This window comes from Semicossyphus pulcher, unplaced genomic scaffold, assembly GCF_022749685.1.
Source record: "Semicossyphus pulcher isolate SPU_LCO1_2020_fin unplaced genomic scaffold, fSemPul1.0.p SCAF_5, whole genome shotgun sequence".
In the NCBI taxonomy this organism is placed as follows: Eukaryota; Metazoa; Chordata; class Actinopteri; order Labriformes; family Labridae; genus Semicossyphus; species Semicossyphus pulcher.
Genome location: NW_027211726.1, coordinates 3,343,642 through 3,358,480, shown reverse-complemented (window position 1 = coordinate 3,358,480; position 14,839 = coordinate 3,343,642). Strand labels below are relative to the sequence as shown.

The window sequence follows — 14,839 nt, the reverse complement described above, 5'->3', positions numbered from 1 at the left end:
ATCCAGTCTCTGTAGATTTAATGGATCCATTGTGATCATTAATAACAGCAACACATGACTCTATTTATTGTTTCAGTTATAAAGAGGGACACTGAAGTTATCATGAGTAGACCTTTCTTCTTTTGTACAACTTCATTCACAACATGAGAGACAAACCTACAACAACTATTTTCCCCGATCATTGAGGCATGACAAAGTTCAAAGACAAACACTTGTTACTATTCTGGCTTCTTGTCTAACTAACGGTTCTAATATGAAATAAATGGAAAAGAAAACCAGACAGAAATCAACATATTATGATTCTTTTTATTATTGTGTTGAACAATTAAAAATATCACCAATACAGCAAGCAAGAACAAATGTTTAACTAGAGACACAGCGAGAAAGAGACGGTGTATCACAGTGCAGACAGGAAGCAGGAGAAGGGTAAAACCATAGCAGAGAGCTATCAAGTCAGATCAGTACTGGGAACACTGGTCTCTCCTCAGAGTCTCTGAGAGAGGAGTCTGGGAGCCCTGGGAGGCCTCACAGGTCACAGAGCCCACCTTCCTCCACTGGTCTGCAGTGAGCCTCAGGGTGCTGCTCCAGCTGTAGCGGCCGTCCTCCAGCACCCCGGGGCTCCTGCTCTGCGCCCCGCTGCTGCTGCTGCTGCCGTCCACCTTCCAGGCCAGACTCCAGTCTGAGGGGAAGCCCTTGTTGGCCAGGCACATGAGCGTGGCCTTCCCCTGCTGCAGCTCCTCATCAGAAGGGGGCAGCACCGTCAGGGTGGGGACGAGTCGTCCCACTGGAGGAGGCAACAGAGAGACAACATGAAGAAAGTAGAAGAAGAAAACTCCACCCTGTTAGATGCAGCCTAAGTCTGCTGGGTCTCCTCCTCAGATTGGATCAACGTGGTCTTCTGTGTTTCACTTCCCTCTCTGAGCTGAGTAACCATGACAACAGACAGGCATCACTGCTGAACCATGAAACAGACAGGTTTCAGTGCTAAAGATAACGTCTCAAGCGGGAAAGTCTTCAGTGTTCAATCATTACACGTTCTGAAAAATACAACAAGCCTTCACCTTCAGCTCGTTCCAAACTCATCAGAGTGTTTTAATTCTCACCATTTCCACAAACATCACTATTTAAACAGGACAAAAGAGACACTTTACTGCTGAGAAACTGTGTCACTGCTAAAATACAGTGTGTAGTAGCTGCAGTGACATTATAATATCCATTGATTGTACTGAGTATGTGAAATGATCCGACTGTGGGAAGAGCAAGTAAGACACATGCAATTGTTACTGATAATACTCTCACTAAATAAATACTTTGTAGATTTCTTGATCTGAAATATAATAATTATCACATTTAAACAAAAGTCTCCATCTGCTCCCATTGTACGAAATTGATGCCAAAATAACCACTGTGATAGGCGCTGCCACCTTGCGATGGTGACGTCATATGGAGCCAGAGACTGCGCAGTAGAGATCGGCGAGTGAAGCGGCCGTAGCCACTTCCGCTAACCCAGACACACACTTAACTTACCGAAAAAACAGCAAGGATCCCGTACACCGACGTGTTTAACAGCAGAACAGCTTCTCTGTGTTGGTCTGAGGTTATCGTTCACAGGTATGGAAACTTCAATGATTGTAGTGATTGTTTTAGTTACGTTTCCACGTTTTCGTCCTCCACTCTGCTCACCCGGAACTGATCGGCTGCAGGAGCCGAATTTGTCTACAGAGCTGTCAATCATCATTTTGACAGCATCAAATAACTAATTAAAAATAAACTTGTCAGAAAAATGAACACTTGGACGTAAATCAGCATGATAACTATAATGACAGAAACATGTTTGAGAAAAATTTATCGGGCGTGTATTTTGATTTTATAGTTTGACCCATGTCCCACCTGTTAACATGGAGGAGGCGGGCTTTATGACCTACACTGCAGCCAGTCAGCAGGGGGCGCTTTTAGGGAGCTGTCATGTCGTCCATCTTTTTATACAGTCTATGGTTGGAATCAAGCGTTCCTCAAAGTGTTCTTTCCATCGTCTGACGATATCCCCAGTCTGGTTCAGCAGTACTCCATCCCTGCAGAAGACAGCCTGAGCCAATCCCTGCATCCCCCTCCTGAGTCGTCTGACGGTTTGCCAGAACTTTCTCAAGGCTTTCTCCTCAGCCTCCCTGAAGTTCTCCCACCACTGAAGCCACAGCCCTTCTGGCCACCTGGTACCTGTCTGCTGCCTCTGTAGACTCCTGGGGCAACCAAGCCCAAAAGGCCTCCTTCTTCAGCCTGATGACTTCCTTCACTGCTGGTGTCCACCAACATGTTCTCAGGTTCCCACCATGACAGGTACCGATGGCCTTCTGGACACCACTCCTGAAATCATTACATTTTCCAACTTTTCCAATGATTCCAGGAACAAGAGAAACACCTTGTGTCACTTACTGTGGCTTAAGATAGTGCTATCATGATTACATTTTACAGTCACTCAATCGACTCATAAATCTTAACCTTAAATTCCTGAGCACAGCATGGAAGGTTGGAACATTATTAGATACAAACATATCACTTGCACTCGTCCACCTTGATACCTGAAGTAGGATTTGAAATGCATCATTGTATGCTACCTGAAGCTTTTTCATCTTAGCTTTACTGTAGGTACACCACAGGTGGGCTGTGTCGAGTGGAGTACAGTGAGCTCTAAAAAGTTCTGTTTTAACAGCAACACATCATCATCACTTAAGTCATTCCTGATTATGTGACCTCAGTATTTTACTTTATTCACGACACTAAGCACTTGATCAGAAATAAAGAATGAAGGAACATTTTGCTTCTGATCCTCTTTGGTTTTAACAATCATGATGACATTCTTTTTTTTTTTTAAACTCGATGTCGTACTGAACACCATAAATAGAGCATCTTTCTGTGACTCGATTTGCTTTCATTCAAATATTCATCACACTTAAATGTCAGATCTCAGTCATTTTGTATCACTTGATGCTGATGATATCCTGATTTATATTTCTAATACATTTTCTGACCTGTTTAAATTTATTCAAAGAATTCATTATTTCTTCTTACAAGTGAAGGACTTACAACATCTGAAGCATCAACAGCAGACTTCAGTGATGTGACTCGTTGGTTTTCTGTTGCTATGCTTTTATCATTATGAGTAGATTATATACCAAATATGACCAATTTTAATGGTGACAGACAAACATGCAAAACAGAGAGAGACAGCTCAACACAGTGCAGACTGAGAGCAGCAGCAGGGTGAAACCAGAAGCAGAGTCCCTGTTGGAGTCGGTCAGAGCATTTCCATAGAGAGCCACTTTGCATCAGCAGCACCATGCTCCAGTGCTCTGGGAGAGTTTATAGTCCTGACAGTTGAACACTGGATGACTGACAGCTGTCCTTCATGACAACAGAAGCCACAGAAATCCTCCTCATCAAAAACATGACTTTGACCTCCGTCCTCATCTGGACTCTCCTCTGCTGCTGCTTTACAGGTAAAGTCCAGAGAATCAAACTCCTCTCCTCTATGAACATCCGTCCCTCTGAAATGAAGCCGACAAAACCATGACGCTGCTTTATGTGTTTGTCTCTGTATCCTCAGAGTCCAGAGGCCAGTTCGTAGTGACTCAGCCTGCAGCAGTGAGCTCGGCTCTGGGAGGCTCCGCAAGGATCACATGTAGGACCAGTCAGAATGTTTATTATGGTAGCTCCCATGAATTAGCCTGGCACCAACAGAAAGATGGAGGAACTCCTAAACTGTTGATTTACCTTGCTAGCACTCGAGCATCAGGGACTCCAGGTCGTTTTACAGGTAGTGGATCAAACTCTGACTTCACTCTGACCATCAGTGGAGTCCAGACTGAAGATGCAGCAGTTTACTACTGTCAGAGTGTTCACATCAACAGTCAGTGGGTGGGCACACAGTGAAAAAGCGTCGTACAAAAACCTCCCTCAGTCAGACTGAACAGAAACTGAACTGACTGCTGCAGCTGGAAGCTACTGCAGAGACTGATACACTTCACTGAAGACACACATGCATGCACACATTATACAAAATCACATATTGAAAATGTAACTAATGCTTTCACTCCTGAGGAAGGTTATCAACATCTTTTAATTCAGTCACACATCAGAAAATCTGCCTCTTTGCAGACGACATCCTGTTTTACATCAGAATGTCTTCATCCTCCTTTCTTTCAGTCCCAAATCTGATCAGTGATCAAAGCAGGTTTTTGCTGCATTCACTCCTCTTTCATACGTACAGACAAGTTTCCTCCACTATTTTATATATAAGATCATCTCAGTGAACACCAGAACATAATTGTAAAGAGAAACCTGATGTAGTTCATGTTTCAGCGTATGAAAATATGAAACTTAAATACTTATATCAGGATCATCATTGTCATCGTACAGTAATACAATGAAATTGGTAGCGACACTTGGTGATTCATTGCCAACATAAAAAACTAAAGACAAAGGACAGCAATGAATCAGAATACAAATACAAAATATAAAAGTGTCTAAGTGCAGCAAAGTGCTTCGTGGATGGTAGAGTGGCGGAAATAAATAACATTGTTTGATATTTTGTTCATTTAGTGTGCTGATGGCTGGAAACAAACTGTCTCTGAGTCTGGTGGTTCGTGTTTTGGCAGCTCTGTCGATGGCAACAGTTCAAAGAGTTGGTGACCAGGGTGAGAGGGGTCTTTAAGTATGTATAGTAGGTATACCACAGTAACACTGTTGTCATGGATACAGTTGGACTTTTTAAAAATAAATACATTTTAGGATATATATACATTTTCAGTGAATAAAAAAGAGAAAATAAAAAAGGTTGCTGAAATTCATGACTACAACAGTTTAACTGAAGATAACTGTTGTCCAAGTGAAACATAATCAACTACATTATTTCAGCTCTCAACAACTTGCATTCATGTTCTACTCATACAAAGTATCATTAACACATTCATAACACATAACACACATTCATTACTTCATTAATTCATAAATTTATCATGCAACACATACAAACTTAAATGATTTAGGTTTCGGTTAAAACATCAAATATTTCTGTTGTTTTTTAGTGTTTTTTTCACCTCAATGTTTTTAATACATGAAGTGTATTCATCAAATGTTTATTACATCTTTAATGTCTGAGTGATGCGATGCATTCTCACCCAAAAACATCTTTTAATCAAATCTCAACATGAAAACAGAAACTATAAAGTTCAGAGTTTGATACAAAGCAATATTTGTGATTTAAACCTTTTCATGACCTGCACACAGCTGATTCCATCATTATGCCTCCATCGAGTTAAAGAAATGAACGGTAACAATGTGTTTGTCTCACTTTATGCAGACGATACTCTGCTTTTTATTTCTAATCCTGAAAATACTTCCAAACTTCTGAACAGTTTCATGTAGTAATTAGAAACACAAAGCTTAAACATGGATCTTCTAAACACGAGGCATGAGGGATGACCTTTGTGACTTACAGGTGAAATGGTCTTCCCTTGTGTACTGTGACTTCTGTTCATTCATACAGATAGAAGTGGAAAGACAGAGAATAATATCGACAGTCTTAAAACCATTAAAATTAGTACTGTGGAAAAAATGGTCTCGTAACTGTTGTAAGTTTTGTGCATTTATGTGACTAATGTTTCTGATATATGGATGGACAATGGACAATTAATGGATGGACAATCGATGACCTCACCAACAGACCACAGTATGTGAGGCTTCAGGACTGTGTGTCTCACATTGTGGTCTGCAACACAGGGGCTCCACAGGGTACAGTGCTCTCCCCCTTTGTCTTCACCCTGTACACTTCGGACTAAAGTTACGACTCTGGGAGCTGTCACCTCCAGAAGTTCTGCGATGATACAGCCATCATCGGGTGTGTATCTGAGGGGAACGAACAGGAGTACAGGGAGGTCATCACGGAGTTTGTTGACTCGTGTGAGCTCAACCATCTTCAGTTCAACGCCAGCAAGACGAAGGAGGTGGTGATTGACTTCTGCAGGAGAACACCCCGGACTGCACCGGTGAACATCCAGGGATGCTGAGGAGACTGAGGTCCTTTGAAATATGCGGGGCTCTGTTACGGACATTTTACGACACTGTGAGAAGAAGCGCTACCGCAGATCCTTCAGCCCATCTGCAGTCAGACTTTATAACATCAGCATCACTGTCTGATCACAATACTCTATCACTCATCCACCAGTCAATACATGGCAGCTGCTTTGCACTGTTTTTCTATGTATGCATATCTACTGTAACATATTATTAAAGTATACTTTGGTACATGTACTGATGCATTTTTATTACCTCATCCATACCGTGCAATTATGTCTGTGCTAATACCTCTCATGTGCAATTGTTATTTATTCTGCAATATTTCACTTTACTCATCATCAACCATATCACCATGATACACACCGTGTGTGTTTTTGGTGCAGTTTTTTTGCACAAAAACGTAACCATCCACAATAAGTGAAAGGTGTACATAGTGTATATATTTATGATTATTTTTATATTATTGTATTTTATTGTCTTTTTGTCTTGCCTCTTTTATCCATCACTTGTTTTACCCTGTCCTTTACTTTGAGCTGATCAATAAAGTGTATCTTATCTAATCTTATCTTTAATGATACAGTCTGTATCAAAGAAAGAAAGTCTCAGGACAATTCACTGTTAGAATATACATGATCAAATCTTTATTGTTTGAAATGGTGAAACCATTAACACAAGCAGAAACACGTTCATGTTGAAACAGAGAGAAAAAGAGTTTAAGAGACAGGGGGTCGGACTGAGAGCAGGAGCAGAGGAAAACCAGGAGCAGAGTCCCAGTGAGTCAGATCAGTACTGGGAACACTGGTCTCTCCTCAGAGTCTCTGAGAGAGGAGTCTGGGAGCCCTGGGAGGCCTCACAGGTCACAGAGCCCACCTTCCTCCACTGGTCTGCAGTGAGCCTCAGGGTGCTGCTCCAGCTGTAGCGGCCGTCCTTCTCCAGCACCGCGGGGCTGCTGCTGTCCTCCCAGCTGCTGCTGCTGCCGCCGTCCACCTTCCAGGCCAGACTCCAGTCTGAGGGGAAGCCCTTGTTGGCCAGGCACATGAGCGTGGCCTTCCCCTGATCCAGCTCCTCACTGGAGGGGGGCAGCACCGTCAGGGTGGGACGGACATCACCTAGGAGACACCAATCAGGTTAGAGGACAGGGAGCACACAGCTGTCAATCAAACAGCAGACACTTGGACACCTTTACTGTGTGAGAGTTGATTTTGTGCTTTAAGGAGTTTCTGTCAGATGTTTTTTCTGCTCCATCAGTCACTCACTCACACATTGTTTCACTTCCCTTTAAGAAGCCTCTCATGCACATCAGCACAGAGACAATCATCACACAGAATGACCTGAAATACACAGAACTAAGCTTGAATTGAAATATGAAATTTGGCCTGATTTTAAAACTTCTTCTGCATAATTATAACAAGCGTTAACAAACAGTATTATAAACTTTTGAGTCAAAACAGAAGCAAAGTGAAAATATGAAGTAACAATCAAATGACCATCCTAATCAAACAGGTCAATAGATTTTCAAAATGTCAAACAGTTTTTGAAAATATCTGAGATAGTGTTCATTTTTAAATGGAATGATTTATCTTTACATCGTTCATTTGACTTCAATCAATGACACTTAATTCATGTCCAAACGGTTATCATTGATTTGTAAAATTAAATGTAATATTGACAAAACATTTGAAAAACAGGTTTTATATTTTCTGCACTTCAAGCTTCAAGTTGAACTTTCAGTCTGACACTAATTTGTAAAGAACTGTTTAGTGAACTGTCCTGAGTGAACCTCCATGGTAAAGGAGGACAAATAAAAACATTCATAGTTAAAGTGTCACATTTAAAAAAGAAATATTTTCTGCATCAAACATGAACAAACTGAATTGAAACATTACTTTACACATTAGATTTAGTATTTGTGCAGAAACTTACTTCCAACATGCAGTCTGGTTCCTCCACCAAAAGTCCACCACAGTGATACAAACTCATTGAGCCGCCGTACAAAAACCTCTCACTGTAGAGAGACACGGCTCTCTGACTTTGACACACTGAACTAAACTTTCAAACTACCAAGATGCAATTTTACAATGAAAGTGAGAAACTATAATTAACCCAGCTTTATATTTTCCATTACAATGATTTTTTGTATTTCTATTGCTGGGCTGAATTTTGTCTATATCCCTGTAAAAACATTCAATTAAAAAGTGAAAGGAAACTTTTGTCCTACAATTTGAATAGAAAGAAACAATAAAGAAAAGAAGCTCCTGAAATCATTTCAAGTGTAAATATTTGACTTACTTCCAAACTCCAGTCTGGTTCCTCCACCGAACGTGTACCACAGTGATACAAACTCATTGAGCCGCCGTACAAAAACCTCTCACTGTAGAGAGACACGGCTCTCTGACTTTGACACAAACAAACTCACCAAAATGAGTCTCTGTGTGCAACATTTTTACACATTCAATCAAAACTGACAATAATACAATGCTACAAAGTTTAAGACAGCATGTTTTTATTGATCATGTTTTAATGCTGGAACTATTTTGTTTCTGTAGTGTTTAATTTGTTCGAACCAAAGACATTTTTTCTCCATCAATTTGTCCAGAAGCATGAACCTAAAATCAGATTGGATTGGTGTTAAAAGATGTTTAATCAATAGTCAGATTCATTGATTGATCCATTATTAAACAGCATAATCAATCAAATCAAATCCACCTTTATTTGTGAAGCACTTTAAAACAACAACTAAAGTGCTGTACAGAAGAATAAAAGACACAAAATACACAGCTCACACGAGGCATAAGATACAAATTAATAAATAGAAAGAGATAAAAAATAAATAAAAGAGACATAAAATACAAATACAAGTTGTTGTTGTTAGTTGTTGGCACACTCAGAAGCAGCTGATCGGCTGACCTGAGAGCACGGGTGGGTGCATAGGGGTGTAGCAGCTCAGAGAGGTAGGGCGGGGCAGGACCAATGGATCCTAAAATGTACGGGCAACCAGTAGAGTGAGGTTAGAATGGGGGAAACGTGCTCATGTTTACCTGTGCCAGTTAAAAGACACGCAGCAGCGTTTTGTACCATCTGGAGACAGGCGATGGAGGACCCACTAACCCCCACATACAGTGCATTACAGTAATCCAGCCGAGTGGTGACAAAGGCGTGGATTACTGTCCCAAAGTGCTGCCTCGGAAGAATTGGCTTTATTTTGTTCAGCTGCCTCAACTGGAAAAAGCTTGATTTAACGACAGCCCTGATCTGACTGTCGAGCACAAGATCAGAGTCCATTTTAACCCCTAGGTTTGTGATGGTGGGCTTAATATACTGGGACAAGGAACCAGGATCTCCAAGGGAGGTCCAAGAGGTGCCACCAAAAACCATCACTTCCGTCTTATTTTCATTAAAATCTAAAAAGTTAAGAGCCATCCAGGCCTTTATGTCGTCAAGACACCTGAGTCGCGTTCTGGCAGAGTATGCGTCACTCTTTTTAAGAGGCACATAAATCTGACTGTCATCCGCATAACAGTGGAATGAAATGCCATGCTTCTTAAGTATGGAACCGAGTGGGAGCAAATAGAGGGAGAAGAGAAGAGGGCCTAGGACTGAGCCCTGAGGGACCCCACACTAGAGAGTAGCAGAGGAGGACACAGAGTCACCAAGGCTGACACAGAAGTTCGATCTGCCAAGTAGGACCTGAACCATTCCAGAGCTACGCCCCTGATGCCCACCCACCGATCCAAACGACATATCAAGATTGCATGGTCTACTGTGTTAAATGCAGCAGTCAAATCTAAAAGCACAAGAGTAACACAGTCATCAGGGTAATAAAAGTCCCTGTTGGAGTCGGTCAGAGCATTTCCATAGAGAGCCACTTTGCATCAGCAGCACCATGCTCCAGTGCTCTGGGAGACTTTATAGTCCTGACAGTTGAACACTGGATGACTGACAGCTGTCCTTCATGACAACAGAAGCCACAGAAATCCTCCTCATCAAAAACATGACTCTGACCTCCGTCCTCATCTGGACTCTCCTCTGCTGCTGCTTCACAGGTAAAGTCCAGAGAATCAAACTCCTCTCCTCTATGAACATCCGTCCCTCTGAAATGAAGCCGACAAAACCATGACGCTGCTTTATGTGTTTGTCTCTGTATCCTCAGAGTCCAGAGGCCAGGTCACAGTGACTCAGCCTGCAGCAGTGAGCTCTGCTGTGGGAGGCTCCCTCACCATCACATGTAGGACCAGTCAGAATATTCCAAATTCTAACTGTTTAGCCTGGTACCAACAAAAAGATGGAGGAACTCCTAAACTGCTCATTTACTATACTAGCACTCGAGCATCAGGGATTCCAGGTCGTTTTACAGGTAGTGGATCAAACTCTGACTTCACTCTGTCCATCAGTGGAGTCCAGGCTGAAGATGCAGCAGTTTACTACTGTCAGAGTTATCATTACATCAACAGTCAGCATGTGTTCACACAGTGAAAAAGCGTCGTACAAAAACCTCCCTCAGTCAGACTGAACAGAAACTGAACTGACTGCTGCAGCTGGAAGCTACTGCAGAGACTGATACACTTCACTGAGGACACACACACACACACACACACACACGCACACACACACACACACACACACACACACACACACACACACAGAAATTAACCAATATATGAAAAGATGCTCTTTTATAAACCATAAAAGCAAAACATACACAACATAGACACAATATAATATTCTAAAAGTATTAAACTAAACAACTCTTAACTGGTACCTGCCTTTGAAAAGTTCCTCAGGGTCCTCAGTGTCTCACTGGAGTGACTCCTAAAGGTTAAAGGTCCTCATGTCAAAGGCACTGTTACCTTCACTTCTGTGTCGCCACATGTAACTTTGATGTGATTCTCAATTCAAGGGGAGCCAGTGGGAACAAGAAATCTAGACAGGTGTGATGAGGTTGTTTAATGAACTGAATTCATGAGTCATACAACAGCCCTCTGGACCACTTGTTAGTGTTATGGTGAGGCTAAAGAAAGTTACAACAAGTGTGTGTATGATGAGCTTCACCTCAGCTTGAGGTAAATGGGCCTAAGTTTAAAATCGAATCTCAACAGGACAAAACAGAAGTGAATCAAACATGTCCCCTTCTGCTCAAGAGTCAATGCCTGGTCAGAAGTCACACAAACATTTTTGCACACATAATTAAGACATGATGAAATAGAAACATCTGAAAACTTTCATATTCAAACTTTTATAAGACGGAAAAGTTTCAGCATTTCTTCTCAGAGTAACACAAAGTGAAGATTCTCTTGTACGCTGATGATATCCAGTTATACATCCCAAAACACCCGATCTATTCTTCAAGTCCATAATGTCACCAGGAATTAAAACCTATTCTCTCTCCTTTATATTATGAAGTGACTTTTTAAATAGATAAAGATGTCATGGGGAAATCCACAAAGAGACAAAAGCCTTTTAAAAAAAAGAATATTTTAAGAAGAGATTTGAAAGCAGAGACAGATTTGGCAAACCGGATTTCAGCAGGTAGGTCATTTAAGAGTGTGGGAGCTCGGGCTGCAGAAGCCCGATTGCAATTAGTCTTTGATTGGGCTCTGGGTAGAACCATGAAACACCATGAGCTGATCTGAGAGGGCGTCCAGGCTCATAGGAGGTTAGAATAGAATAGAATAGAATATCTTTATTTGTCATTGTAACAAGTACAACGAAATTAAAAGTGTCAACCAATCTGTACATCATAAATAATGTCTTGTGTCATTGCGCTGATCCCTTGTAAAACATATTGCACATCAAATGTGTTTTTCTGTGTTGAGTGTGGTGATTGCTGTTGGGAAAAAACTGTTCTTAAATCTGGTTGTCCTTGTTTTTAATGCTCTGTATCGTCTGCTTGACGGCAGCAGTTCAAACAGAATGTGTCCAGGGTGTGAATTGTCCTTAATAATGTTGTGCGCCTTTTTGAGGCAGCGGGAGTTGGACACACACGTACACACGTACACACACACACACACACACACACACACACACACACACACACACAAATTTGGGTTTTATTTCATTTGATCGGGACACAAATTCTACACACTGATACAAATAAGTAATTATATATACAACAAGCTAAAGATGAGTAGAGCTCTGGTTTGCTTTGAGTCAACATTTGACCTTTGTTGTGACAGATTTTATATCTGTGATTAATTTAATCTCAGCTGGTAATGTGTTCCAGAGTTGACAGCCCTTCATGGAGAAAGATGATTGTCCAACTTTCGATGTACAATCTTGTATTTTACAGTTGCCATTCATTATGCTCCTAGTTACTCTGTTACTGTCCTGTCTGTGGATATATCTGGAAAGTTAAAATCATTCATTGTGATCAACCTTCCTCTTGTGTTAGGGTCGGCACCGACCCGTTTTTAGGTTTTAAATGCATAAAAAAAAACACATACATTTGTTTATTGCACCAAGGCTTTTTGACTTTCTCAGGAACCTCTATTTCAAGAAAATAAAACAAAAAACATTTTTTTCACTAAATTATAAAATGCTCTGGTTAAAATTATGACCTTTGTGTTGTTCGGGTCGGTTTCGACCCAGTTATAATAAAAAGATTATAAAGCAATAATTAGAGCCAAAACTGAAATCATAAGTGCACTGTCAGCCAACATACCGACAGCCAGCTCCTCTCCCAACATGTGACCTTTAGGGGACTCTCACTTTGCCTTGTTTTCTCCTTACCTGCACAAAAACAAAACAAACAAAGACAGGCATGTCCAGACATGTGAGGCCCATTCAGTATAGAGTTGGTGACTTGCAGAGTGCACATCTCCAATTTACAACATGCAAAAATGAGAAGAAGATTTTTCAGTGAGCGAAGTTCTGGATCATATTTTTGGTGAAAATGAGGCAGAGGACACAGAGCAGCATAGTGATACGGATGAGCAGGTTTCTGAGGAGGAAGACAATGTGGACTATCATCCAGAAGAAACAGACACATCTGATGAGTCTGATGAGGAGGTCACCGGTGGTGAAGCTGCTCCTGCTGAAAGATTCAAGTCCAAAAGTGGTAAGATCTGTTGGAGCTCAGTACCTCCTGATTTACATGGCAGGGCAGCTTCTGCAAATGTCATCAGAATGACCCCTGGAATCACAAGGTTTGCTGTGACGAGAGTCAGTGACATCAAGACATGTTTTGAGCTGTTTGCCATTGTCACTTAAAAGAGTCATCATTGCTATGACAACCCTTGAAGGAAAAAAAGTCTATGGCGACATCTGGAATGACATTGATGAGGAATACCTGGATGTTTATATTGGTGTTCTTCTTCTTGCTGGAGTGTACAAATCCTGCAATGAGGCCACTGATAGTCTCTGGGACACATCGACTGGCAGAAATATTTTCCGGGCAACAATGTCACTTCAGACCTTTCAAAAGATATCAAGAGTCCTCAGATTTGACAACAGAGAGACCAGAGCAAGATCTGACAAGCTTGCCCCCATCAGGGATGGCCGGTTAGAGATGGGTGCAGCTCCTTCCACTGATGTTCAACCCAGCGCCAGAGGTGACAGTGGATGAACGTTTTGTCCCTTTCTGAGGAAAATGCCCCAATACATGCCCAGTTAGCCAGGGAAGTACGGCATTAAAAATCTGGGCAGCCTGTAATGCAAAAACCAGTCATGTCTGGAATCTACAGATTTACACAGGCAAACCTGTGAGTGGCATCCCTGCTATTTTCTTGAAGTAAATATATATGGGTCGAAATTGACCCGTAACACCATAAATGTTACTATAGTTAATAATATTAAAATGAAAAAATACATAAAACAAATTTATTTAAGAGATGAGTTCTAATACCCCTCAGTGATAGTCAGGTTACAAAACAACCTTTTATTTATTTATATGATTCTCTTGAGGTTCATTTTACCTTTTTTTATAGAAAACGAGGGGTTTACTGAAAGAAAAGGCCCGGGGGCCCACACCAAAAGTATTAAAACCAATATTTTCATGGATAAGGAAGCCTAACAAGGTAACCAAGAGATGAGAAACAAATTGGATGATAAATAATTGTTTTTAGTATATTTTACAGCTGGTTTAAGACACAGGTCAAAACCGACCCATTAACATAAGAGTTGCTAACAGAAAGCTAACACAAGAGGAAGGTTAATCGTAACAGACAAACATGCAAAACAGAGAGAGACAGCTCAACACAGTGCAGACTGAGAGCAGCAGCAGGGTGAAACCAGAAGCAGAGTCCCTGTTGGAGTCGGTCAGAGCATTTCCATAGAGAGCCACTTTGCATCAGCAGCACCATGCTCCAGTGCTCTGGGAGAGTTTATAGTCCTGACAGTTGAACACTGGATGACTGACAGCTGTCCTTCATGACAACAGAAGCCACAGAAATCCTCCTCATCAAAAACATGACTTTGACCTCCGTCCTCATCTGGACTCTCCTCTGCTGCTGCTTCACAGGTAAAGTCCAGAGAATCAAACTCCTCTCCTCTATGAACATCCGTCCCTCTGAAATGAAGCCGACAAAACCATGACGCTGCTTTATGTGTTTGTCTCTGTATCCTCAGAGTCCAGAGGCCAGGTCACAGTGACTCAGCCTGCAGCAGTGAGCTCTGCTGTGGGAGGCTCCGTCAGGATCACATGTAGGACCAGTCAGGATGTTGCTAGTACTAGCTATTTTCACTGGTACCAACAGAAAGATGGAGGAACTCCTAAACTGCTCATTTACTATACTAGCAGTCGAGCATCAGGGATTCCAGGTCGTTTTACAGG

At 41.5% G+C, this 14,839-nt stretch overlaps 1 gene segment (V, D, J or C); it reads right to left on the bottom strand.

Moving 5' to 3' along the window:
• Positions 1–295: 295 nt before the first annotated feature.
• LOC138608640 (Ig kappa-b4 chain C region-like) lies at positions 296–9,813 on the bottom strand. The segment is given in 3 exon segments: positions 296–784; positions 7,996–8,071; positions 9,799–9,813. Coding segments are annotated over 3 exon segments (417 nt in total).
• Between the last annotated feature and the right edge of the window lie 5,026 nt (positions 9,814–14,839).